Genomic DNA, 25,796 nt, shown 5'->3' on the forward strand with positions numbered 1-25,796 from the left:
CCCTTGTGACGTTGCTGGGTGAGGGGGAAACTTTTACTTGGAGACAGGGAGGAAGGGAATTGCCGTTAGATGTCAGGCCCAGCCCTTAAGATACATTCAGATTCACATTTTCCATAAGTATGATGGGAGGGGCATATTCTGGTTCGGTCCCGTTACGGAGAGAGGGCTAATGTCAAAGCTTGGACCCAGCTCATAAACTTCCTCTCGTGTTCCAGGAGGTGCTGAGCAATGCTCCCACTAATCTTTTCCATCCATGTGCTTATTTTTTCCATTTATGTGCAGAATAATTTTTATGTGTGCCAAAGCAGGTGCAAATGTGCATCAACAGAAACACTATGTGGGCACTCTGCTAATCAGCTGGGCAGGATTTGAATTTTCTCCTGAGCAGCCGCACAATGGCAGAGCTTACAGGGAACACTGGTGCTGGGTTTCAGTGTTGCATACAGAGCCCAGGTGTCCAGTTTGCACCAGGAGCAGATGCTATAGCTCTCTGCCTGCACAATCCCAGATCACAGGCATCCTTGTGTTATTTCTGTCTAGGCATACATCTGCCTCCCATGGAAGAGGAGTGTGTCTGAGTCCCTCGTTGGCAGTAATGGATTTATCTTCTCAACAGCCTTGGGAGGTAGGCAGGGAAGGATCACTATCCCCATGCTGCAGACAGGGAGACTGCAGCACTGAGTTTAAATGAGTTGCCTAAGGTCCTACAGGGAGGCTTTGGCAGAGATAGGAACTGCATGCACCTTCTCCTGTTCCCAGACCAGTGCGTTAACCACGAGCCCATTCTTCCTCCTTGGTAGCTATGAAAGATACAAGGGAGAGATTTGCCGAGATAAAACAGCTCTGCATGAAACGCGACCTGGATGGCCACAGGTAGCAAATTGGCCCCAAGGGCACTGAAACCCCAGAGTGAAGGGGATTTCAAAGCATGCTGCTTCTGGGGGATTTACACACACAGTCACTGACTGAATTAAGCTCCAAATCCTTCTCTTTGTTTTTTATCCTGCCTGCAATATTTTATCGTATATTTTATATCGCTGGAAATATTTTATTGTCCCCCAAATCCGAAATGAGATGAGAATAAAAGCAGAGTAGCCCTCTGCCCCCACATACAGGTCTTTCTGGTCACGTGCTTGCAGAGCTGAGCACGAGGGAGAGCACTGGGCCCCTGGTGAAAGCAGGTGCAATGCTGCTGACGTCAGCAAAACTGGGTCTGCTTCCACCCAGCTGTGAGCTTGACGCGTGGTTTTTCTCCACACGCCGTAGAGTCCAGACATGTCAGGTGCAGCCCAGGGGGCAGATCAGGGCTGCCCACCTTGCTCTCACCCTGGAGAGAGAGCCCTCTTCCTCGCCCATCCGTCCTTGGCAGCTCTGCTGAGACCAGGTGCTGGCTGGTTTGGTGATGTAGCCATTTGTCCCTGCAGGGCTAGGCTGAGGCCCCAAACCCATTACAGGAAACACTTGCTGGAGATGGCGACATTCGTGAACATTGGGAGATGCGGCTCCTGAACTCACCGCGGGAGGCACGGTGAGTTCTCCACAGCTCCTGCCCCCCCCACCCCGGGCTCCACACACCCCACAAATATGCAGGATGGCGAATAGCCCTACTCACACTCCTGCCCCCCAAGCTGCTGTAGATAACAACCGCTTGTTGTTGCCACCACCTGGAGCTGCATCACAACTTTGGCCTGGCGTGCACTCTGCTCCCCTTTGCTAATTAATATATTCCACCATGCCGCAAAGTGCACAGTGACACTGGACACTGCTCCCAGATGGTAACTCTCAGCACAGCCCCTGGGGCATGCTAGGCACTGGTGAACACCCATCCAATGGCAACACAGCTTAGGGGGGCTAAACAAACAGCTCTTTCATCAGGCTGTGCACATTTCTGGATTGGGAGGGGGACACTGGGGAAGGTTGCAGAGACCACCCGTCACTTGCTGTCCAATCCATCTGGCCTTCCCTGACTCCAATATAGGATCATTAATAATGGAAAGAGATCAGGTTTGGGTCTGTCCATTCATTAATGGCTTGCCATTACAGAAGAGTAATTAATGCATTAATGTGTCTGTATTGATTGGCAGGGCTCCAGAAGTCTGGAGTGGGAAGGAGGAAAGTTGTTTTGCAACTTAGTGGGCCCTCTCGCAGAGGCAAACACATAATCTTACAAAACAAGAGTGTATTTGTTCTGTATCCCGCCTATGTGTCTGTTTGTTCCTCTGTCGTGCCAATGGCCAGAGTTTCAGTGACTAATCTCCTGCAGCAGTGAGTTCCACAGGTTAATGACATGCTTTCAGATGAGATGTAAACCCAGGGTTGATTGGTGGGTCTGTCTATCTTTATCAGTTATTGTATTGCTCATCTTTGTAGGATCTGAGCTCACAGGGCATTATTGAAAATTCCCTGGCATGTCAATATTTACAAGGGTTAATCCCTTCCTTCAAGCCTCCTCCCCCAAGGGATGTGGCCTTAGGGATTACTGGGAAGCTTGGCACAAGGCAGCAGCAGGGGGCTGTCTTTCCTGCACTCGTTGTAGCAGTGGGAGCCAAGGGGAAGTGGAGCAATGCAGCAACCTCTGCCATCATCTCACAGGCCGTCCCAGTCATTCTTCTTCACTGCTTTGCACACACACTTCCCCCAGGCCACAGGGAGGTGCCACAGTGGCATGGAGCTAGGAGCTGGAATCCACTCTAGCCCCACTGTGCTGCTGGTGGGAGCGGTGGGATTTGCTGAGGGGGTTTAAATAACCTGAGGCTGCAGGCAGGCCAGAGGATGTGCAAGGGGGGATTGCACAGAGCCCTGCCAGAATGGGAGTGCCCATTGGCCCTCTTGGAGTATTTGAGGACTGGCACTGGCCCTAAGGTCAATTGAGTTTGAGATCCCTGCTGTAAGCAGCTGTGCTGGATTTGCCCCCGATATGGCAGCGTTTTCTTAGTGCATGTGTGTCCAGGAGAACCCCAGAGTTAGGAACTGGCCTGTCATTTGGAAGCAGAATTAGACAATCAGGTAGCACTAGAGAAGACCCTTCCTCCCCCCACCCCGCCCAATACTGTACATTGTTAAGCATAAACTATGTTTAAAAGGGGAACATTTTTAAAGGATTTGACAAGGTAAGGAAACTGTTTGAATTGGTTTCATTTAAACTAAGCAGCGTTTTTTTTCCTGACTAGTAAAGTTTCAAAGCTTATGTGAAAGTTCAGTAGTAAACTTTTGAAAGAACCACATCGTTCTGTTCAGAGCAATGGCCATTTCTGAGTTACAAACAGAATCTGCACCCCCTCCATTAATGTCCTAGGAAAGTGCAGGTCCTGAACACGTACCAAATTCTCGGCGTGCCCCCTCCCATTGAAAATGATTGCCCATCCTTGCAGCAGACTCTCTAAATCAGTGGGTCTCAAACTTTCTGGGCTCTGGAGCCCCTTACATGCATAAAAATTTATGCGGAGCCCCAGCTGATTGTGTGTGTTGTACCTATCGATGTTTCCAGTTTGTCAACCTTGTGGAGCCCCTGGAGATCTCTCACGGAGCCCCTAGATATACAATTTGTATCCATGTCTGTATCTGCAAAAATGAACCACAGAGTTCTGCACCCACGTTCATGGATGCAAAGTGGCTATCCGCACATTGGCAGGGCCCTGTCTATACATCTGACTACCAGTCACTCTTGTCTCGTAGCAGGAGGGGGACCCTAGGAGAGAGCTGTGCCAAGCCACCTGCCACACTGAAAATTTCACTTAAGTAGGTCTCCTTTGAAGTGCCTATTCTCTGCGCGTACCATGTACCCTGCAGTGCAAGGGGAGCCCTGAGGGGTGCTACCGCTCAGCTCCACTGAGCAATCGTACTAGCATGCACTCACATCCGCCTCGTGCGTGGCACTGGAAGGCAACTGCCTTGAGCTCCCCTGCTGCAAGGCCTCGGTGGCCCCAGAGAGGGGGTCGTGAGTGTGGTGCATGGTGCAGGGGTTTGGCCACACATGTGATTTCTCTGAACCTTGAAGTGCTTTTCCTGGTCAGCACAGAAAAACACAGCTAGATTCCAACAGACTTCCTCGTGCCGGGACTGTCTGCCACAACAGGAGAGCACGGATTACTGTTAACCGAGGGACCAGCCTAGCACAGTGTTTCCCAATTTTATTTGGCCAGGGAACCCTTTTAAACTCGAAAGAATTTTGCAGAACCCCTAATAATCCCTAATATGGAGCTGAAAAAGTAGACCACAAACAAGTAAGGATAATAACAAACAAATGCTAAACAAGGTCATGGGATCAACATTTAGTTTAATTGCGCATATTTAAAAACAAAAATCACATTGCATTAATTATTATTTTTTTAATCATAAAATGTTACCGTAATGGAATTTTCACGTTGCGGAACCCTGGGGTCCACAGAACACTGTTGGGAAAACACTGGTCTAGAAGAAATCTAGGCGGCACATCTGGAACGTGCGTGAACTGCCACAAAAGCCAACACCATCAGTGGTAGCGTGAGGGAGGGGTTGCTGACTGGTGAGGCCCGGGGTTAGTATCCTGGGGGCTCTTGGTACCACCGAGAGTGCCAGAGGTGGACTGGGCTTTCGTTCGGTCCGTGGCAGGTGAACAAGCAAAGCTTCTACCAAACAAATGGGGAGTCTTAGTGGGTTGGCAATGGGATCATCTCCTTTAGGACAGCGGTTTGAGCTCATTCCAGGTTGGAAGGGACCGGCAGCCCTAGACCAGCGCAGTCTGGCCCAAGTGAAATGCATTTCTTGGGTCTCATTTCAGGTTCTGACAGAAAAGTGGCCACCTCTTTCACTATCCGCCTCTCAGCAGAGAGGCCAAGGCCTTGAACTGGCCGTGGTGTGGGAGATTGCTCCAGATCACGCCTGTAGCACTGTGAGTGGGCAGTGTTGGAGAAGCCAGTGCTGCTGTCTTAGAGTCGCTTGTCCTGGGGATGGAACAGATGGAGAGAATTGGAGAAACCAGTCGTGTGGGCAGCAAAGAATGAGCAGAGGCTTACCGAGCGTAGGCGGGCTCTGCTTGTCCATCTGGCTTCCTACGCGGAGCCCATCCCTGTGGTCTCTGGGCCCCTTCCTTTGCAGGGCAGCACATCTCTTTAGGACGGGGTTCTCGCTTCATCCCTAGAGCAGGTGAAGTTAGCGGTGCTACAGTCTTTGCAGAAGGAATTTCAGGCAGTGTGTTTGCCCAGACTGTAATTTGTCCTGGAGCCAGTAACAGAAGATGCTTCCTGGTTTCCTCCTATTATCACAGCTAAAAATCAACCTGCTTCCTCTCTGCAAATGTTACAGGTTTACCTGCTGCTCAAGGGGTTTCCCCACATGCTTCAAAGGGGTTGATTTTTCTTAGCAAGCTTTGGTTCACTGGCAGGTGACAACCTGCCTTTGCTGTCAAATCAGCTAGGGGAGGGGAAATCACCTAACCCTGTCTCATTGGGGACCGAAAGGATGGCTCTTGGGAAATGATAGGAAATGGACAGAGGCCTCTGTTCCACCAAACGGGATAATTTAAGGCAGTCTGCGGACATTGATCCAGACTCCCAGGAGAGTAGGCAGAGGGCAGAGAAGGAATGGGTCTGGTTATCCTGCCATAAAGAGTGACTGTGGCTAATGTGTGTATGGCTTTCTCTCCGTATCGATCGTAAGGCAGAGAATGGGTCCATTATCAGTCACGTCTGGCTAATAAATATTTTGTTTCCTTTATGAATGATGGGGGCAGCAGGCGAAGGTGAGCTGAGCGTTTGACTGGCCTGCTACTTCAGAGCATCTTCTATTTTGGAAGGTGCAAGGAGTTCAGATGACTTATTTATTGGAAGGCACTTCCACCACTGTAGAATCTAGATTCTAGAGACTTTGTCCTTCCTTATTGGAAGAATCCCAAGCACTGTTACGGGCTGGGGACTGACTGGCTAAGCAGCAGTTTGGCAGAAAAAGATCTGGGCATTATAGTGAATGAGAAGCTGAAATGAGTCAACAGTGTGCCCTTGTAGCCACGAAGGCTAACAGCATATTGGGGTGCATTAGGAGGAGCATTGCTTGCAGATCTAGACAAGTGATTATTCCCCTTTATTCGGCTCTGGTGAGACCACATCTGGAGTATTGTGTCCAGTTCTGGGCCCCCCATTACAGGAAGGATGTGGACGCATTGGAGAGGGCCCAGTGGAGGGCAACCAAAATGATTAGGGGGCTGGAGCACATGACCTATGAGGAGAGACTAAGGGATTTGCGCTTGTTTAGTCCACAGAGAAGAGGAGTGAGGGCGATTTGGTAGCAGCCTTCAACTACCCGAAGGAGGTGCCAAAGAGGATGGAGAGAGGCTGTTCTCAGTGGTGAGGGATGCAGAACGAGGAACAATGGTCTCAAGTTGCAGTGGGGGAGGTCTAGGTTGGATATTAGGAAAAACTATTTCCCTAGAAGGGTGGGGAAGCACTGGGATGGGTTCCTTAAGGAGGGAGGTGGAATCTCCATCCCTAGAGATTTTTAAGTCCTGGCTTGACACAGCCCTGGCTGGGATGATTGAGTTGGGATTGGTCCTGCTTTGGGCCCAATGACTCCTGAGGTCTCTTCCAAACCTAGAATTTTATGATTCTGTGTAAGGTAGGGAAGAACTATTATCCCTGCTGTCAATGTGGGATCTGGTGGTGTCTGCCTTTGCCTGAAGCACTGCCGATAGATTGCGACCAGACTTGATGGGACCAGCGGTCTGGTTTGGTATACGGTCAATCTGAGCTTCCCAGTGGTTTTCCCTTCAGGGAGTGAACTCAGCCCACCTGTAGCTGACTCTCACCAGTGATCGAGTTTTGGAACACAAATCAGGTGGTTCGGGCTCGCACTACAGGGCTAAAAATAGCGGTGCACGTGTTTGGACTCAGACTAAAACCCAGACTGTGAGTTGCTATCCCCTGCTCCAAGTCTCAGAGCCTGACTTCACCCATTTTTAGCCCTCCAGTGTAGCCAGAGTCATCTGATCTGGGCTCTGAGACTTGCTCCTGTGCGGTTTGGGGCAGTGTAGCTGTACCCTCAAAATCCGGGCTCCCCCAAGCATGACTGGATTTGTGGTGCGTCGGTACATCTGCAGAACCAGCTCACCCCACATGGAGTGGGGGTAAGAGGGGTGATTCTGAATTAGGAGCAAGTAACCTAGTTGGGACCTCCCCCACCTCTGGAGGGCAGAGCTACCAGTGTGGGTGTAGGGGGAATCCTAATAAGCATGGGGAGTTTGGTGCTGCTTTGGCAAGCCAGTTGAGACCAATAAGGGCCTGTCCATGCTCAAGAGGTTAGTGAGAGGAGCAGATGGGGCTTGTCTCCCTCACCCTGAACCATTATCCTACAGGAACGGTGGGTCATTCTCCGATTCGTTCCTGTCCCCGCAGCCCCCTCGCCCTAACTGGGTACTGTGCATGAACAGGGCCGGCTGTCGATCTGCTGCTCCTTTATGCGCTAGGTGGGGTACTCCACAGCCCTACGGGGGCCTGACTGCCTGGCTTTGGGGTGTTCTTGGTGCCCTAGTTCCCTTTTGTGGATGGTGCCTTTCTGCAACAGATGGTTGGGGTGAGGGGAGAGGGGAGGCGAGAGAGTACAGGACAGGTTGTGTTTTCTGAGCTGGGGTAAGGAGCACCGCTAAACACCCTGCCCTTATGCCCTGCAAAGTGCAATCCAACAGCTCATTAAAAAACAGGGCTATGTCACTGAGGGGTGCACTTAAGCAGGGTCTTACCAAAGCCACCGCTCCCCGATTTTGGTAGGCTTCCTTCCCGGCCACTTTCCGCACTCCAGGAAGGTGGTGTGAAGTGAGGCTTGGGTGGGCAGGGATCTTATCTAGTTTTCCCCTCAGCTGCTCTGGGCTGAGATCCAGACCCCTGTCCCTTTCCCTCCCACTCTCCACAAATCTCCACGTTGTCAGTGGATCCTCCCAGTCCAGCTAAGTTTCTCCAGCACTTTTCAGGGCACCCACTGTAAGTATTTCAGATGCTGGCTCGTGGCAGGCAAAGGAAAGCGTTCAGGACTTTGGGGAGCGGGGAGAGCGCCCGCTGCAGAGGGACTGGATGACTAATACTTTCATCCTATTAGCAAGATTTGGAGCAATTACAGTTTCATTAGCCAAAGAGACTCTTCTGCCCGTATTATTTTCCACTCCCCCCCGTCCCTGTCAAGGCTTCGTACCAGGGATTTGCTGTCAAGCGCGCTGCCAAGCCCTTGGGAGGCCAGGCGGGAACAGATGAAAAACACAGTATCTCTGGCCAAAAGGGAGATGAGGGTTCTCATCTGCCAGGCCTGGATCCAGACCTTGATGCGCGGGAGGAAGAGGGAGCCAGTTTAAACTGTGACTCTTTTTCCAAATGTTTCTTGGGCTGCCCAAGCTTCCTCTTCCAGTCTGACCTTGTAACACACCTGCCCTTTGCTGGAGCTGCAGTGGATGCATGACAAGTGCTGATGCTGACAGGGGTTGCTGTTTGCCCTGCCCTCCTGGGTATAGAAAGCACACACCAGGCGGGCGCTCTGCGAGAGTCCTGCATTGGTAGAGAAGGGCCCATGGAAGTCCGGTCTCTGGGGTATCTCCCAGCTCTGCCTGGGAGCTGCTCTACGAGCGAGTCCCCTCCTGGCTCTGTGGCTGAGCCTCCTGCCCTGTGAAATGAGATAATGTTCCTCTGTTTCCCAGAGGCTTTGGGGAGTAAGGGAGCTAGTGAGGTGCCTTGGGATGAAATGTTAACAGAGCTGTAGAAATGGTGTGCAAATGCTGATCTCACAATACCTTCCTCAGCTGAAAGGGTGTAACCTGCACACCTGCCGGGGGTGAGGCACTGTGCCATGGAGTGGCACGTAGACCATTTACAGAGAATGAGCTGGCTCAGCGACCGTTGCCGAGAGCCAGCTGGCTTTTAGCTCTGACCGTGCACTAAGCTCCAGAGGTCCCAGGTTTGGTTCCGCCTGTTACAAGGGCACCAGCCAGCATCGCTGTCACTTGTTTCATGCTGTCTCCATGAATCTGGCCTTTCTACCTCTTTCCACCTTTTGTACGGTGCCTGCTGGCCTACCAGCAGACAGGGCGCCAGCCCAGCGTGCGGGGGTGCTGTATGACGGACACGCGTCACCAGTGCAAGGGCGACGCGTTCCTAACAGGACGCATGCCCCAGAAAGGCTGAAGTGCCAGGAGATGTGACTGGGTTGAGTGGGCATAGGGCAGGCATTTGTATTTGGATTTGCTTCCTCCCTGCATGGGTGGCAATTCACCCCCACGCCATCCGTTTCCCCAGGATGCCTCCAATACTATGTCCTGAAGATGACTTACTATCCTAGTGCTCTGAATCTTCCTAAACTGCATTGGGGAGATCTCCGGGACTGCTGCTGGTCCAGGGATCGGTTGCTGAGAAACACTGCTCTAGGCTGACTCGTTCCTTGTGCAACCCGCCCAAATGCCGCAGATCCCTCCGGGCTGTCGGGGCTTCCACTTAGAGATGAGCCAAGGCTCCACTAGAAAGACGCCTGGCTCAGACCTTGTGCTTAGACGTACAATGTGCCAGTATAGCTCCCGGGCCTGAGCCTGGCTGGTGTGGCAAACACGCAGTGGCCACCGTGCTGTGGGACCATGTAGGAGTCTGGATGGGTAGATACCAGAAGGTTGGACCAGGTCTACAAGATGCTGAGTATCTCCTGTGGGGTACTGGGTGCTGTCCAGCAGGAGTCAGGCAATCATTTGGCATTGACCTGAGATTTCTAACCAGAGAGAAGCTGGCAGATACCTAGACTGCTCTGTTTGGATATGGTGCTGATGCCAATATGCCTGTTAAGCTTCTAGGACTCCTACCCCATGCGATTTGGACAACTGATGGCGCAGGAAGAGTTTTATTAAAAATAAACAAACAAAATTCCCTCTCTGTTGAAGGCTGTCACCATGTTTCATACAGTTTTGTTTTCAAAATGCTATAATCCCTCCTTCTATGGGCTGGCTGTGGACACAGTTCAGGGCCCAGTCCTCTGCTGGCAGCAGCTCCATTCATGTCACCCTGTGTTGTAAGCTCCCGTTCCACAGAATGCAGGACTATTGCATTTGGAAACTGGAAGGCAAAACTTTGAAAACAAACACTGCCTTAGGCAAGGGCTAGACAGCATCTTCCCATGTGTCTTCATCAGAGGTTGACTGTTCTAGGCTTGATTCTTCTCTCTGATTTGTGGCACCAATCTTTGTGAAAATCAGGCACTGCCCACATTTGTGGCTCTTTCTCCAGGATAAATACAATGCGGAACTCCTTTCTTGTGACAGTTTGTTTTATGTACGTATTCTTTTTTTCTGGATCTGTCTTCTCTGCCAGGTTTTTACCAATAATAATATGTCAAGTGCCAGTTATGAAAGTCAGGAATTCTGATGCTATACGTATTCTTATCATGCTGGTGGGACTTGAGCACCATAAATAAGTTTTTTTTTTAATTGTCCACACTGCCTTCCCCCAAAGTGGGTTTCCAGGTGATTGACAGGGGATTGACAGCTCCTTCCACACCCACAGAACGCTCAGTTGTGGAAATACATCCTCAGCCTGGGTGTCACCACCAGTTTGACATGCAGACCTACTGTGTGATTCAGAATCGTTATCTGGTCCCTGGTTTCTCTGTGCTCCATGAGGAGCGTACCCTGGGCTAGCTCTCTGCATAGTGTAGATCGCTTTCCTTATCACGTCAGCCCAGCTGAGAGATGGAGTATTCCCCATGCTTGCTCCTTGACCTATTGCTTGGGAAGGAGAGAAGTGCCCATGTGGAAAGTAGGCCAGTAGGCTGTGTGGCCTAGTGGACAGAGCACTGTACTGTGCCTCAGGAGATCTGGATTGTTAGATAGACATCTATCAGGGATGGTCTAGATGGTACTGGGTCCTGCCATGAGGGCAGGGGACTGGACTCGATGACCTCTCATGGTCCCTTCCAGTTCTAGTGTTCTATGATTCTATGTTTCTATGATTCTACTTCCAGCTCTATTACTGATCAGTGGGGTAATCTTGGACAAATCACTTTCCCACTCTCTGCCTCAGTTTCTCCTGTAGGCAGGGGATAATTATCCTGACCTGCTTCAGAATATAGGTAGAGTGAACTAGGCCAAACTAGGGAGCAAGTTGTAGACATACCCTTTCTTCTTGGGACCTCATGGAGTACCAGGGCTGATGGAGGCGCCATCAGCGGTTGATTTAGCGGGTCCTAACTAGACCCTCTAAATCAAACCCTGGAAGATCAATCTCTGGAGAGTTGATCTCCAGATAAGTATAGACTTGGCCTTATTGAGCAACGTCAGAGCCCTATTTCTTCTTTGGAGTGGGATGGAAACAAATCTCAGGCTTTGCTTCAGTTTTGGACAATGTTTTTATTATATGTTTAGTGTTCTCTATACAAAAAATCAATTTTACAGTGATTCTTACCCCCCCAAAGATAACTGAATATTTTGGCCTTTTTCATTGCTCATGCAGTCAGTTTATAAGTCCATATATTAAGCATTTCTCTCTAGTCCACCAATTGTCTTGCTGTAAGCCTTTCTTTACAGCCTCAGATATGCATTTATCACTGGGGGAAAAGCAGATTAACACAAAATAACTATTTTTTTAAAGGCAAATAAATATGTAGAATGTACTGGAATGACCAGGAGGTTTTAGACAGAGTTTTGGGTTAAACATTGACAAATAATAAATGAAACAAAACTGAAAACAAAAATAGTCCAATACTTTCTTTCCAACACAAGCTGTGGAAATGAATGTTTAAAACTCCCTTGTGCAAAGGAAGAAATCTGTTTTGCAGATATGACTTGGATTTGGACTGCAATTGATGTCACGATCTGAGAATGAGGTCCACTTGGAACAAATACATGGAGAAATGAAAATTGCTGGGCAAAGACAACGCCACTGACAGAGTGGCATTTTTAAGAATCGGAAAAGCATTATTATTCCCTTCAATAAAATGGGTGGGTGTGCATGAAACAAAACATGTTTTTTGTTTTTATGAGGTTTTATTTTTTTTATTGCTTCACTGAAATTGTTTGTTGCTAGTACAGAATTAACCCAGTACAATGCATCTTGTTTCCAGAGGCAATCACTGCTGTGCTAGGACATGCCCTTCACTTCTGGCTACGTTCCAGGAAATGAATTCAGTACCTCAGAATTCTTCTCCGGGTCAAGACAGTTGCTAGCTTGGATGGGAAAAGGCCACAATGGATCAACTGAGTGCTGCTAGTCAGGTAAAACATGTAACGAGACAAAATCTTAATGACGGTCAATAATGCTTTTCCCACCTTTTTAATCTGCCCCCCCCCCCCCCCCCCCGAATATCTACAGCAGGATGTCTCTGTCAAGTAATGGGTTGCATATTGTTTAGTCACTTAAACACAATTCATAACTGGCCGATCAATCTCTGGGGTCAGAAACTTAGTAGAACAGTTGACCTCCAGGTCATTTTTTGCAGGAAATAGGGGGAGGGGGAAATGTGTGGGTATGAGGAGTGGGATGAGCTAGGTAGTTTCCAGGCAATTTAGACTTAATAGCATTTCTGAAAGCAGAATTTCAAGCGAATGAGCTGTCATTCCATAACACAATCAATCTGATTCCCCTAGTTACTGTCTGTAGGGAAAATTAGGAGCAGCCTCAATGTCATGCATACGTAGCCCCTGTTTCTCTGCGATCGCTTCAGTACATTGTTGTGTTTAGGATCTGCTGGAGAAGAAACACCAACTTGTTCTCATAAGGCCACATTTCAAACAGCTATAGAACTTTTCCGTAGGTTTGGATGTAGTAGGGCCCAAGCAATGGAGTATATAGCTACCTTCCCCCAAAGTATGTGGATGGTTTTAGTTCATCATGTTACAGAATTGGGTCCTGACCAGTGTTCCCTGTAAGCTGAACACTTGGGCGGCCGCTCAGGAAAGATCCAAATACTGCCCACCTGATTAGTGCAGTGATTCCCAACCGTTTTCCCATGGAGGAACCCCTAAAATAATTTTTCATATCCCGAGGAACCCCTACCTATGAAAATGTTTGCTTGGCGATATTTCAAGGGATATTTGGAATTGTTTGCAGTATTTCAAAATTTTTATTTATTCCACGATTTCTCACGGAACTCCTGATGATGGTCTGCGGAATCCCAGGGTTCTGCAGAACCCTGATTGGGAAACACTGGATTAGTGGAATGCCCACTGCCAGCAGCATAGGTTCCTTCTGGTGGTGCACATCTACACATGCCTTGGTGCATGTAACAGAATTTATTTCACACATGGACGGAAAAAATGAGAGGGACCATTGCTAGGACATTTCCTAGGATTCTGAGCATGCTCAGATCTGGGGCTTTGGGTCAAGCCCTTCTCTAGTTTCTCATGTCTTCCACCAATTAAACATTTTAATGAAAGAGTTGCCAGTTCAACAGTGCAGGGCATCACTTGATTGGCAGGGCAATTGAAAGCGCTACCTGAATCTGGATGTAGAAACTGAGTAGACTGGAACATCCCGTTTACCGAATAAGATTGTTTAGGGGAAACGCTGCTGACACCAGTTGAGAGCATGCTTACAGGTGTGGATAGTGCAATCTTCTAATACCCTTTTGGCATCGTGGTCGGGATGGTTCAGCTGGTGAGATGCAGCCCGGGTGTGGGCTTGGTGACCTTGAAAGCAGTTTACGTTTCTGGCTGCACATCACAGCATATGCCCTGGACACTTGACAGTGCTCCTTAGCTGATGGACTCTGCCTCCTTGTGGCCATGGTGTACAGAGCAACCTGGTGACCTGTGAATCCTGCATGAGCAGAGCCCTGTGCACACACAAAATTGCTATTTGCATCTGCAAACCTGATGTGTGGATCTCCACAGCTGCAGATGCAAATGCCTGCAGATATGTAGCAGATACAAAATGTGGTATCTGCACCCGTATCCACAAAAATAAGCTGCAGATATCCGCATCTGCAGATGCAGATACCTGCGGATGCAAAGTGAACATCCCCGATTCGCAGGGCTCTACCCATGTGGGCAGTAGAGAGAGAATGTGGATAGTTCGCATTGCATTTGGACAGGTATGATAGATGAACAAGACCTTTTAGCTCATCCAGCCTATATGTGACTTGGGGACGGGAGGGGAAGAGCATGGCTATTCCCTGCAGTATGTCTCCTGCAGTACAGCTCCACAGCTCATCCTAATGGCTTATAATCTAATCTGATCTGGCATGGTGTGTGACTAGCTCTGGGGCCACTGTGGTGATTTTGCAGTAAGGTCCAGCAGAAGTCACGCACATGTATTAACTTAGCCACCAACATTCTAATTAGCAGTGAGCTAGCTACCAAAACCACAGTGACTATAGGGAACTCCCTAGTAATACATTCAGGGAGAAGACCTATGGAATGTGGTAGGCAATGTAATGTTCTGTGTAGTTTTGTGAACCTCCCAATAGATGTAACAGAGAATTACGTGTGCCTGCTGCAAAACTGTAGTGCCATGGTTCTCAGCTGCGGTGTTGAGCCCTCTGGGGTGCAGTGGACCAGTTTTAAGGGGGTCTGCCAAGCCTGGCCAGTGTTAGACTTGCTAGGGCCAAGGGAAGAAAGCCAAAAGCCCAGCCACACAGGACTGCACCGAGAGGTCCTGAGCCCCTTCACCCTAGAGCCTGTGCCACTTAGCTTTGTGGTCTTGCCTGTGGCATGGGGCCCTGCCTGCTACCCTTTAACTCCAGTACTGGCTTTTATATGCAGAAAAACAATTGTGGTGGTGCAGCTGGGCCACAGAGTTTGGGGAGCATGTTGGGAGTGGCCTCACAAAGGAAAAGATTGAGAACCCCTCCCCGTCACCATGCGGATGTTCTGCTACATCCTAAAGCTTTTTAATTTCCAGAGATCCCAACTCCATTCCTATAGACCCTGAATATTTTCATCCATGTGTGTGTGGGGGGGGCGGGGGTGGGGGGGGGTTGTTTTTGTTTTAAGATTCTGATCAATTTCTAACTGACTTCAGTTAAACCAGAGAGAAAGTTTGTCCATTTCATCCTACATAGGAGCCTATTTTTCTTTTGTGGTTACTCAAGGAACATTAGGGTGTCGGGTTCTGTGTGCTGAGGTGTAAGGCGCCAGACTCCTTCTGGTCTGTTGGAGGTAACCTGCTCTACTCTTTGCTGTCTAGGAACGTTGGGGCGGCTCCCATGAGCAATATATGAAATAACCACAAAGCAAAACACTTTGCTCTTTCCTTTTCCAAACAGATGTAATGTGGGTGGCTCAGTGAAGTGATTCACAGGGACGGGACGGAGTGTGTGTGAATCACAGACCAAGCTGCTCACAAGAACACCCTTGTAACGCCATAGTTGCACACAAGCCTGCTGGTGGTGGGGGGCAAAAGGGGCAGTTGCCGTGGGGCTTAGCAGTTCGAAGGGGCCCAGGGTTCTTTTGAATCAGCGCCGGAGTGCTACTCCATGAGGCTCTAAGGACTGGCTATCCTGGTCCTACCCCACACCTTGTCCAGGGCCCACAGTGGCCCACAGTGGCTGTCCCCGCTGGCCATATCGGTGTAATACGGTAGTTAAATGTGTCCCATTCCTTGCTAGTAGTTGGCCCAAAGGAAGGATAAGCATTTCCTGTTGATACCCGCCAATGGAGGTGTTCCTTTAGATCAGTGTTTCTTAAACTTTTTAAGACCGAGGAACACCAAACTTTTTTTTTTTTTATGGGGAACACCAGGGATTTTTTTTGGTGAGGGGGGAAAAAAAAAAGCCCCCAGAGAAAAGTAGTTGTTGAGAGAGGGGGGAAAAAAAAGGAAGCTTGTCCCTTTAAAGGCAGCTATTTTGAATTCTGTTCTTTCTGCGGCACACTTCCCACTGGCTCGCAGCATACTTTAAGAAATGCTGCTTTAGATCAAATGACAAAGGCTGTGCTCTTGGTGCTAATCTTGGGTGTGTGGGGAGGCTGTTGTTCGGTGATTTGGCCTGAGTGTACCACATCACTTTTAGAGTGTGTCTGCACAGGACCCTAAACTCGAAATAAGATACGCAATTTGCATATTTTATTTCAAATCTAGTCTGAAACTTGAATTTGGCGCATCTACGTGGTGCCACATTTTGAAATAATGCGCTATTTTGAGCTATCTCTCATCCCTCGTGCAACAAAGTTTACTAGGATGACAAAACAGCGCGCCTGTTATTTCAAAAAATATTTCGAAATAACGGGCGGCTTGTGTAGAGGCAGGGTAGCTATTTTGGGATACCTCCGGTGTTCCAAAATAGCCGTGCAGTGTAGACGTCCCCTAAATGTGTACAGCACACGCCCTCTTAAACTCAGCATGACTGGAAATTTGGCTGAGTGCGTTGTAAACTGTTCTTTGGAGCGGGGTGGGTGACGAACTCCCCTTGCTATGGAACAATGCCTATGGAGTCCATTAGAATGAAGCCTCTTGCTCTGATACATTTATGCTGACAGTAACAGAGTGATGGTTGTGACTTTTCTCTCTCTGAAGGAAAAAGAGAACCAAGTACCACGACAGGTGACTTTCCTTTGTGGCTGAGACCATGTTAGCAGCAGTCCCCCTGTGTGGATGGGCAGCTTTGGCAGTCCTGTATCCGCCATCTGACCCATTCTGATTCCCATGGTACATCCCACTCCTCTGCCACAGCTACACTCTCCCTCCTGTTTCAATGCTTGATTTAACTGGGAGCGTTGCCCAGGTGTGGGCCTCATTTGGGTTTCTTTGTTAGAAATGCAACATAGTTGAGCTGTTAGGTATCATGTCAGCTTTCGAGAATGTGGCAAACATTAGGGCTACACTATCCTTTTTAGAAGGAACATCTTTGTTGGCAAGATGTTTTTGTAGCAAAATAGCTTTAAAGCTAAAACAATTGTATGAATCCCACTGCGTTTAATCCATTATGTCCAACAGAGCCATCTTCTTTAATAAAAAAAAAACCCCAACAACTCTGCCTAACATTGTTGTATAACTGTGTTGGAAGTTGTCTGATCTCTCTCAGCAAAGGTACTTTTGGTTGCAAAAGTGCACGAGATGGGGAGAATACACATTGTATTTGCCACTACGTACAGTCTATTGTCAAACTCTATCTTCTACAGTGATCCATGCTGTCTCAGCTGAGAGGGCTGCAAAGGCATCCTTATATTCCTAATGGACTGACAGATGAGAAACCATCAGATCCGGGGCTTAAGCTGAGGGTGAATATTCTTAGTTTATTAAACTTCAGGGGAAGTTTGAAGCTATATAAGGCATATGGAAGAGCATTTAATGATAGAACTTCCTAGTAAGACATGTTATTACAGTGTATTAGCAGGTTAGCTGGACCGAGTCATCTTGATATGTAAAGAACAAAAATGGGTGCGTCCGTGTGCCACATGCACCCTGGAACACATGGACATTTCTTCTGTGGGGTGATTGATCATAGGGGAAAAGGCCACTGCATCAGGCTAAGAGGAGATATTGAGAACAAACTGAGCGGCACCCTGTTAGGACAAGGAGAGCCCATACCCTGCTTCCCTGCCGTTTACAGGACTAGGCTCCCCTGAAACCTTCAAGGAGCTTAGCAGCAGCTGCAATGCAGGGTCACATTTTTATTCTTCTACCCCACCCCATGGCTGTTCGGTGCCATCTTTTCATGGCTGGATCTGTATCAACCCTTAGGAAAAAGAAACTATATTAATACTGGTTCTTCCTCTTTGCTACCCACTGATTTATGGGGTTTCCCTTAAAAGTAGTGGGGTGTTCATGTTTATAAAATAATTTCCCACATAATTCTCCAGGCAAATTATACTGTTCTCCTAGTGGCTGAGCAGTCGCTGGGAGTCAGAAGGTAAGCTGCATCGGTCTGTCAAGTCCTAAATTTCTTCCCCAACGTCCCTTTAAAAAAACAACAGAATTTCTTAAGTAGCATGGATGCAGGGTAATGTCACCCATCAATCCCTTGGTGACAGAACCCAGTGAGGACGTTTAGCCTTAATAAAGAGGTATAGCACAATCCAACCACACCCACAAAAACTTTCCATGGGCATAGTCGTCTTCTGGGGTCCTGTGTGATGCTGCTCGTTTGACCTTAGTGGAAGGTTCTTAGTGGTGCTGACTTGCGTTGGAGGCGTTACGAGCGAGGTGCTGGCTGTCAAGCTGTCCGTCTCAAATACAGTCCCAGAGAACTTCCTGTTAATAAAGGAACGTGTTGTTTCTACTCCTAGCTGATGGACCATCCCTCTGTGTGGTTTCATGCTGCTGTTACACTGGAAAGGTCTTCTGTCCCCAGTCCCTGCCCCTACCACCATTTCTCTGATTTGGGACCTTTCTCCAAAAAAAAATTACCCAAAAACTGGAGGGGAGGGGAACCCCAACAGTGTAAATGATGAACCAAAGAGATGCTGCGTGATCTAAAAAAGACGACCTGGGGAGGAGGAGGGGTCGGTGGGCCAAGTTCTGAAGCTTGAATGTAGAACCTGTGAAGTTGGTTCTTCCTCTGGCCCCTTTGGTTCAGCTCAGGTTTCAGCTACAGCGACAACATGTTAGCACCCCAAGAATCCTTGCTGTTCTCTTGTTTGCTAAGGAGAGGGTGGCACTGGGGACCACCTGGACTGTTCTGCTTTTGTTGGAACTTTTTTCATTGTGTGTGGGTTTTTTTTTCATACTCGTGTCCCCTTGGCAGCGGCGGTTTTACCCCCCCTTGTATTATATTTGTCGTTGTGGTTGCATTTATACTGCGTTATGCCAGGGAGTAGATAGCATTGACGGGGGATGTGGCTTCTGAACTCTCATTGCCTTCTGTCTCCTCTTTGTCCTTCTTGACTGTGTACTGGCCAATAAAGGATCCGTCTTCATTGAACTGCCCTTCACCCCCCTCTCCATAATCCACCAAACTATCGTCGCTCTCTTGCTTTATCGTACCATCCAAAGAGGTGTGGCTGCCTGGCGGTTCCTTGTTGTCTTCGTCGCTGGATGGCAGAAGACAGATAGACATGGTTAGAATAGATAGGGTGGGGGCTAAGGGACATTGTCTAAAAACTGGGGGTTGGGTTCTCCAAAAAAATCCAGTGTGTGTGCTGCAAGATTCAAAGGTGCATAGTTAGGCTGCTGGGATTGCAAATAGGCTTGTCACAATTTCCTTGCTATGCAAATGCAACTGCCAGACAGCCTGCATCCATGAGGCTCACAGCTGCATGTGCAATTTGCACACTTGACTCTTTTGAAAACCCAGCCTCCTTTTTAAGTTTCTTTTTTTTTTAAAGGAAAACTAATGTCCTTATCTAGCGTATAGATAATAATGCTTTGATCAATCAATTTGGAAGAACTTTACAATTTTTTCCTTTTATTTCTTTCTCCTCTCTATTTACTTTTTGCAAATCAGCCATCCTTAAACAGTAAAATAGGCAGGCCCACTTTTGTGTCTAGACTCTAGTGAGTTTCACTTCTGTATTCTCTTCCAAAGACATAAGCAGTCCTTCAGATATCCATGTCCACATGCAGTTGGAGGAGTGTGTTTTGTTTTTGCTTTTTTCAAAGCTCTCCTTTAGAGGAAATGGAGTTAGGTCTAGGATGCCAAAATCTCTGAATCTCTAAAGTACCTGTGGAAATTTACCTCTCAGAGTTTATTTCCAATCATTTCATCTCACCTGTTTGAGGTTAATCTGTGTGATTCTTTATCCTTAAAACTTCTGACATTTTACACTATGAAATGATACTGTTTTCTACCAGAAAAATTAAGCAAGTCCATAGGAAAAAAACTATGGACTGCACTATAGGAAAAGATGCCTTTCGTAACCCTTGATAGTGTGTCTGTATTTGATCTCCTGTGTCCAGTAGAGATGCTATATTGAAATCCTATATATCAAATTTAATTGTTTTCTTTATGGGCTTTTTTGGCTGAGGACTCAAACTCAGAACTGTCTGCTTCAAAATAAGCAACACTACTTCTTGGCCTACTTTTGTACATGCGTCTAGCTAAAATTCAGGGAAAAAATTGGAATGGTCCAACATTGCTTTTGCTGAGTCATCAATGTAAACAAATGATCCAGCATTTAAAAGGAAAAGGAGGAATTTTATACAGCTTTCCTGCGTTTGTTCAGCACCTCATTGAAAGCTGCATTTATGCTATGCTTAGGGTATTGCTCTCTCAAGGGAAACAATGCAGCGTCCTTACTCGAAACAACTAAGCTCAAAGGCCTGTTGTTTCATGGCTCTTTGGTAATGTCCCACAGCCATCCCAGCAGCAAGCGAGGGATAAAACATTTGCTGTGCAGGTAAAACGGCTGGGCAAAGTTCAGGTGGTAACACCACTCATTTCAATAGAGATACGGGATGTGGCCGTTGAGGGCTATTTTCACTCTTCCTTCTCATTCCTGCTCCTGAAAATTTAGATTCAGGTTGTAGCATTTGGCAGTCAACGTCTCTCAGAGTTGTGCGTGCTGTGAAGACGTTGGGAGCTGCACTTTGGCCCATTGATCTTAGTTCCGCTTAGTGGGAATGACCTACTAGGGCATTTAATCTGTCTCGTGGCATTTAAGTGATGGCGTTAGCTCCCCATATGTTGGGGGGTTCAGTGTCCCTCAGAGCATTTTGAAGGTCTGGATCATATTACCTTGTATCCGCACTTTGTAGAGCCAGGAGCCAAACAAAAGCAATGCTTGTGGCCTGGTGTTAACTTGGCATCACGCTAAGAATTAACAGGTTAGTTTTACAAGCAGCTTCTTTTAAGAATTTAAATCTGCAAGCAGGGCTGCCCTTTCACAGAGGCAGAGAGTGGCAAAAACCAAAGCAGTTTGTGAAATGCTCTTTCTCTGAACCCACCCCATACCTTGGAAAAATGGGATCTGGGTCAGAACTTTTCCTCATGTGGGGTAAGATGTTGGGGCCAGGAAGTTTTCCAAGCCCACCCCCCGGCTTTGCCTCTCTCTTGGGTTTTATTGTGGCCTGTTAGTACATTAGGAAGGCGATGTGTGTAGTTGTCCGCATGTTGATGCAACTTAATCCTATTAAAATGGCCTTTTGTGGTTTTGGATGTGAGCATTTAAACAACAAGAGCACCCAAGTCAGCACTGTTTGGGAACCGTGGCCTAGAGTTGCGTAAGTCAGGGATCAGAGGGGTAGCCGTGTTAGTCTGAATCTGCAAAAGCGGCGAGGAGTCCTGTGGCACCTTATAGACCGACACTTCAGTTAGTCTATAAGGTGCCACAGGACTCCTCGCTGTAAGTCAGGGAGAGACCGGTGGGTTTTTAAGGCTCTGTTCAATATGTAGAACTGATTGTTTAGGTCTAGTATCTTATTGCTTGTGGCTTTGCCGTCTTCAATCCCTCGGTCTCTCCATGCAGTGCATAGATTGAGTGCCTCTTGTGGTCAACACATCAGAGGCGCATCATGCAAGCAGCTGATCTGAGGATTCAGAATTCCTCTTCCTCAGAACCTGACCCCGCAACCCGTGCCCACTTGAGCAACCCTTAATTGTGCAAGTTAAATGAATTGGATTTCTTGCATGAATAAGAATTAGTTGCAAGTAGAGGTTGCAGCTTGGGCCCTTAGAACTTAATCGGTTCTGGTAGGGGTTCCCAACGCATTGAATTGCAACTTGCTGGACATGAAGTGCCCGCAATCTCAGTGGGAGGGAGAGGATGGTTGTTTAATAGGTTAGGTGGCGGGACAGGAGGTAAGATGTACTTCAGCTATGAAAGAAATATATTGCTCAAAGAAAAAGCTGAATGTGCCGGACTTTAGGGCAGCACAGGATCCTACCTTTCAAGAGACCTTCATGGTCCATGTGGATAGACAAGGTGAAAAGGAGGAGAAAGAATGGGAATAAAACAGAGAAGCAGAAAGAGCTGGATCAGAGAGAGATACGATGAGGTAGGCATTTAAAGAGGCAGGTACTAAACCACTGCGTTCTTCATGGGGCTGAGTGCCTCATTATACCAAATGGAATTGGTGTTACGTTCCTCCCTGGCTGAACCTCACCGGCTCCCTCCCCCCCCACCGCAGAAGTTAATATACAACAAAAGAAAGTATTGGGTGATCAGACCACAGGCTATTCACCAGTGTGCCTGTCCCTAGGAGCCAACTGGAAGACCTGCTATGGGGCAGTGGGCAGCATCTAGAATAAACTGGCTCAGTCTTAGCTGAGTGGATCTCCCAATTTTTTCCCCCTTCTTTTCTTTGGTTTTTCATCTGAATGTCGTGCTGGTGAAAGGTGGCACTGACAGCCCTGGAGACTGACGGTGACCCCTATAGGTCCCGGGACCACTTGCTCCTCTCACAAAGATAAGAAAATAGTTCTGTCTCCATGGCCCATTCAGTTCTTGGTCTCTGCTGTAGACTGGCTACAGCAGATGTGCCGGCGCTATTTGCCAGGTAGACACCTTGTCACTGGGAATGGAAATGAGACCTGCTGAACTCATTACATGTAGGCCCCTGCACATGTGGTGAAGCATCATCTCTTTCAGTCAGTCAGCCTGGGCTGGAATATAATTGGAGCCCTACGGGTGAAAGGCTCTGGTTCCCTGAGATCTCGGCCAATTTCCCCCTTCACAGCACTAAGCTCTGGTAATCCTTTGGTAGAATGAGGCATAGTCACTGGCACAGAACGTTGTCCAAAGAAAATGGTCCCTTCAGCCCAGCCCCTGTGAAGGGTGACCATTGTTCTTTCAGTGGGATAGAGACACATGATAGCACCTCGTAATGATAGGCTGCAGAGATTTGAAAGCAGCATGCATGGGGCAGTACGGACGTGAGGGTAGGATGAGAGCATATCAGACATGCTTATGTGGAGGGAGGGAGGGGAACCAATGAAGGACTCCCGTCAGCTCAGATTTCATCTCCTTTTAATCTCTCTTCATTCACTTTCCTGTAGCCTAGCATCACTACCATTCCGAATCTTAATCCGCCAGCCTCCCTTCATACCAATTCTTCAAGTTCACCTCTCGCTCTGCTGGCTGAAGGGAGAGTCTTGCTCCCTTCCTTTCTCTATCACTTTGAGTCGCAGGGACCTGAGTCTCCAGAAGAGAATCCAGCTAGAAGATAGTATAGTCAAGTCTGGTTCTGCACAGGATGGCGAACGCTTAGCTGGTAACGACATTTCAAGCTTCCAAGGTGCCTGTGATTTGAACACCTCAGCATTTTACACCAATGCTAATCTGAAGCCAAATTCTGATGCTCAGCTACTGAGTGGCACCTTCCTTCATCAGCCAGCATAACACAGTGGAGTCCTGGCCTAAAAAGTGAGGTCAACCAAACTGTGTCTCTGGGAGTGAGTGTGAAAAATCCACACCCCTGAATGACGGAGTTAAGACGACCTAACCCACGCTGTTCATGTGCTAGGTCGAAGGAAGGAAGGATTCTTCCATCAACTTAGCCACTGTCTCTTCTGGGGTGGTAGATTAGCTACGGTCATGGGGGGGGGGGGGGCGCGTCTCCACTCCTGGTAGTGACCTTCTGCACTGAAGTGCTCCAGCAGCGTTTGTCATGAAGACTTGGCCAAAGCCACTGCTCTGGGGAGAATCTGCCTCATTTAACCCTGTCTCTAAAGTCCCACGGGACTACTCATTGTTTTTACTGAGAGTAGGTGACTGCTAGGATACCGAGGGAGGGGGTAGAATCTCCATCCCTGGAGGTTTTTCAAAGTCCTGGCTGGGTTGATTTAGTTGGGATTAGTCCTGCTTTGGGCAGGAGGCTGGACTCGATGACTCTGCCAGCCCTGTGATTCTGTGATACACTGTAAGGAGACAGTCCCCTTTAAAAATACCGCCACTGAGGTAGCAGCCCCCCCCTCCCCCAGACAAACAACCGACTACATTGTTGATTTTTATATATAAATTGCATCTAAGTTGTTGTTTCCTATCTGCTGCCTGTAACTGGCAAGCTCTTCAAAACAGGGGCTGTCCTTCAGCATTTGGAAAGCGCGTAGTACGCACTGGGGGCTACCACGTACTAACACTAGAAAGACCTATCTGACCTCCTCCCACTGTCCTCACAAGTATCCCACTCCCTGGCTGGTGCTAGGGCATTAAACGGAGCACTCTAGACCTGGCCCTGTGGCTGTCACGTGGAGAGCTTGTCCTCCTCTCCCGTGTGTGTGGGGAGAGCATTTTAAATCGCTCCTGGACTTGTAGTCAGCAGAGCGCCATAAACGCTTTGTATGTGTCCCTGCAATGCCACCAGTGTGGGAGTGGGAATAAAGAAAATTTTGGGTTCCCATGACCCCACATAATTGTGTCTTTTGACTAGAGTGTGGGCTCTGTGGTGGGGCCAGGATTGGGAGGCTGGAGGGGGCTCAGGGCTGGTGCAGGGGATCGGGGCGCTAGGTTGGGCAGGGGCGTGACTCTCAGGCAGTAGAACGGCGGTGGTGCTACGGCAGCTTCCTGCCTGCCCTGGCACCTCAGACCATGTTGTGCCCCGGAAGTGGCCAGTGGCAGGTCCAAGTCCTAGGCTGGGCGCACAAGCGGCTCTACGCCCTGCTCTCATGCACAGGCGCCGTGCTTCCCAGCTCCCATTGGCTGGAAACCAGCCAATGGGAATGTAGATCTGGCGCTCAGGGGGAGGGGAGTGTGTGGAGCCCCCTGGCTCCCTTCTGAGGAGCCGGACCTTCTGTTGGCCACTTCTGGGGGGCAGAGCAGTCCGTGTTGCCAGGACAGGGTGGAAATCTGGCTTAGCATCCCTGTAGCAATGTGACCCAGTGCCTGGCATTCCACAACCCAGTACTGGGTTGCGACCCGGTCTTTGAAAACCACTCGCACAGGGTGTCTGTCCATGCAGGAAAAAACAAGTGCTCGGTTGTTAAGAGCTCAGCTGAAAGAGCCATAAGCTGGAATTTTTTTGGGACCTCAGCTATTTCAAACCTGCCACTGAGGCTGCTAAGCTGTTCCTATAGGGAGCAACCCATTGGGGCGCGTGCCAGGTGATTGAGTGACTACTTCGATCGAAGCACTGAGACCCCACAGCGAGAGGTACGGCTATAAACTTTATGGATGGTGTCTGCACTGCACAGGGATCCGAGAACAGCGGTGAAATCCCTAAAGTCCATCCCTGTGTGCTGGGCCCAGGGCGAAACCTGAAATGGAACCCTTAGTGGCTGGCTTCTCCTTTGCTGCTCCCGAGTCCTGATCAGGCATCTGGAGGGAATATCCCTGGACTTGTACACAGTGCATGGAAAAGAAGGTACAGTTGTTAATGTAAATTGCAATTAAATTTTCGTAAGCTGTTCTGTCAAGGTGAGCTTATCCTTATCGGAATAACTACTTTCCACCAGGAGAACAGCCTCAGAGGGAATAAATTCTCTCTGCCTGCCTGTGGGCTAATAAACCATATTGTGTTCCGGTCCCGCTGTGTTCCACTGAGCCAGCTGGGCTGGCTTCTGAGCACTGGCAAAAGGTAATAGACAAAGCAAGTCCCTTCCATGCGATTATCTTGTCAGAACCTCACCGCTGTGCGCTTGACGGATGGTTTGGCATTGGAGCGCCGGCATGCGCAGAGCAGGCTGCTCTTGCTAAATGAACATTCAGCTACGGGGGGCACAGGAGAAAACAGTTGGTGCACACTGGTGGTGGCATGACACCTGAGCTCCAAATCCACAGCCCAAACATGCAGGGGATCGAGGGGGGAAAGGGGAGGAATCTCTATTCATTTGGCCCTCCAACATGTTAGCATTTTGGTTTTTGTTGGGGTTTAGTTGCATCCTGTATCTTGGCATATGCCAGGCAGAAAATGAAACGTGGTCCCATGGCATCCTCTGGAGGAAAAACAGCTGCCACTGGAATATAATGACTGTAGCCATTTGCTACTAATGACAGAAACATGATTGTACAAAAAATCCAATTATTATGCCTTTTTTTGGAGAGCTGCGTGGTGCGGGATACA

General features: G+C 48.5%; 1 protein-coding gene across 24 annotated transcripts in view; it reads right to left on the reverse strand.

Annotated features, from left to right (window-relative positions):
• Nucleotides 1-12,195: 12,195 nt before the first annotated feature.
• NFASC (neurofascin) overlaps nucleotides 12,196-25,796 on the reverse strand; it is a 209,342-nt gene continuing 195,741 nt past the window's right edge. For 23 of the 24 annotated variants that reach the window (XM_089773610.1, XM_089773620.1, XM_089773617.1 and 20 more), the window contains one exon: nucleotides 12,196-18,892. In XM_089773610.1, the coding sequence (XP_089629736.1) occupies nucleotides 18,664-18,892 (229 nt within the window). In that variant the 3' untranslated portion in view covers nucleotides 12,196-18,663. Of the gene's footprint in view, nucleotides 18,893-22,748; nucleotides 25,072-25,796 lie in introns of those variants that run through there. The other variant, XM_089773611.1, reaches the window with a different exon arrangement.

This window comes from Pelodiscus sinensis, chromosome 27 (genome assembly GCF_052426305.1).
Source record: "Pelodiscus sinensis isolate ZL-2025 chromosome 27, ASM5242630v1, whole genome shotgun sequence".
NCBI classification, from domain to species: domain Eukaryota; kingdom Metazoa; phylum Chordata; order Testudines; family Trionychidae; genus Pelodiscus; species Pelodiscus sinensis.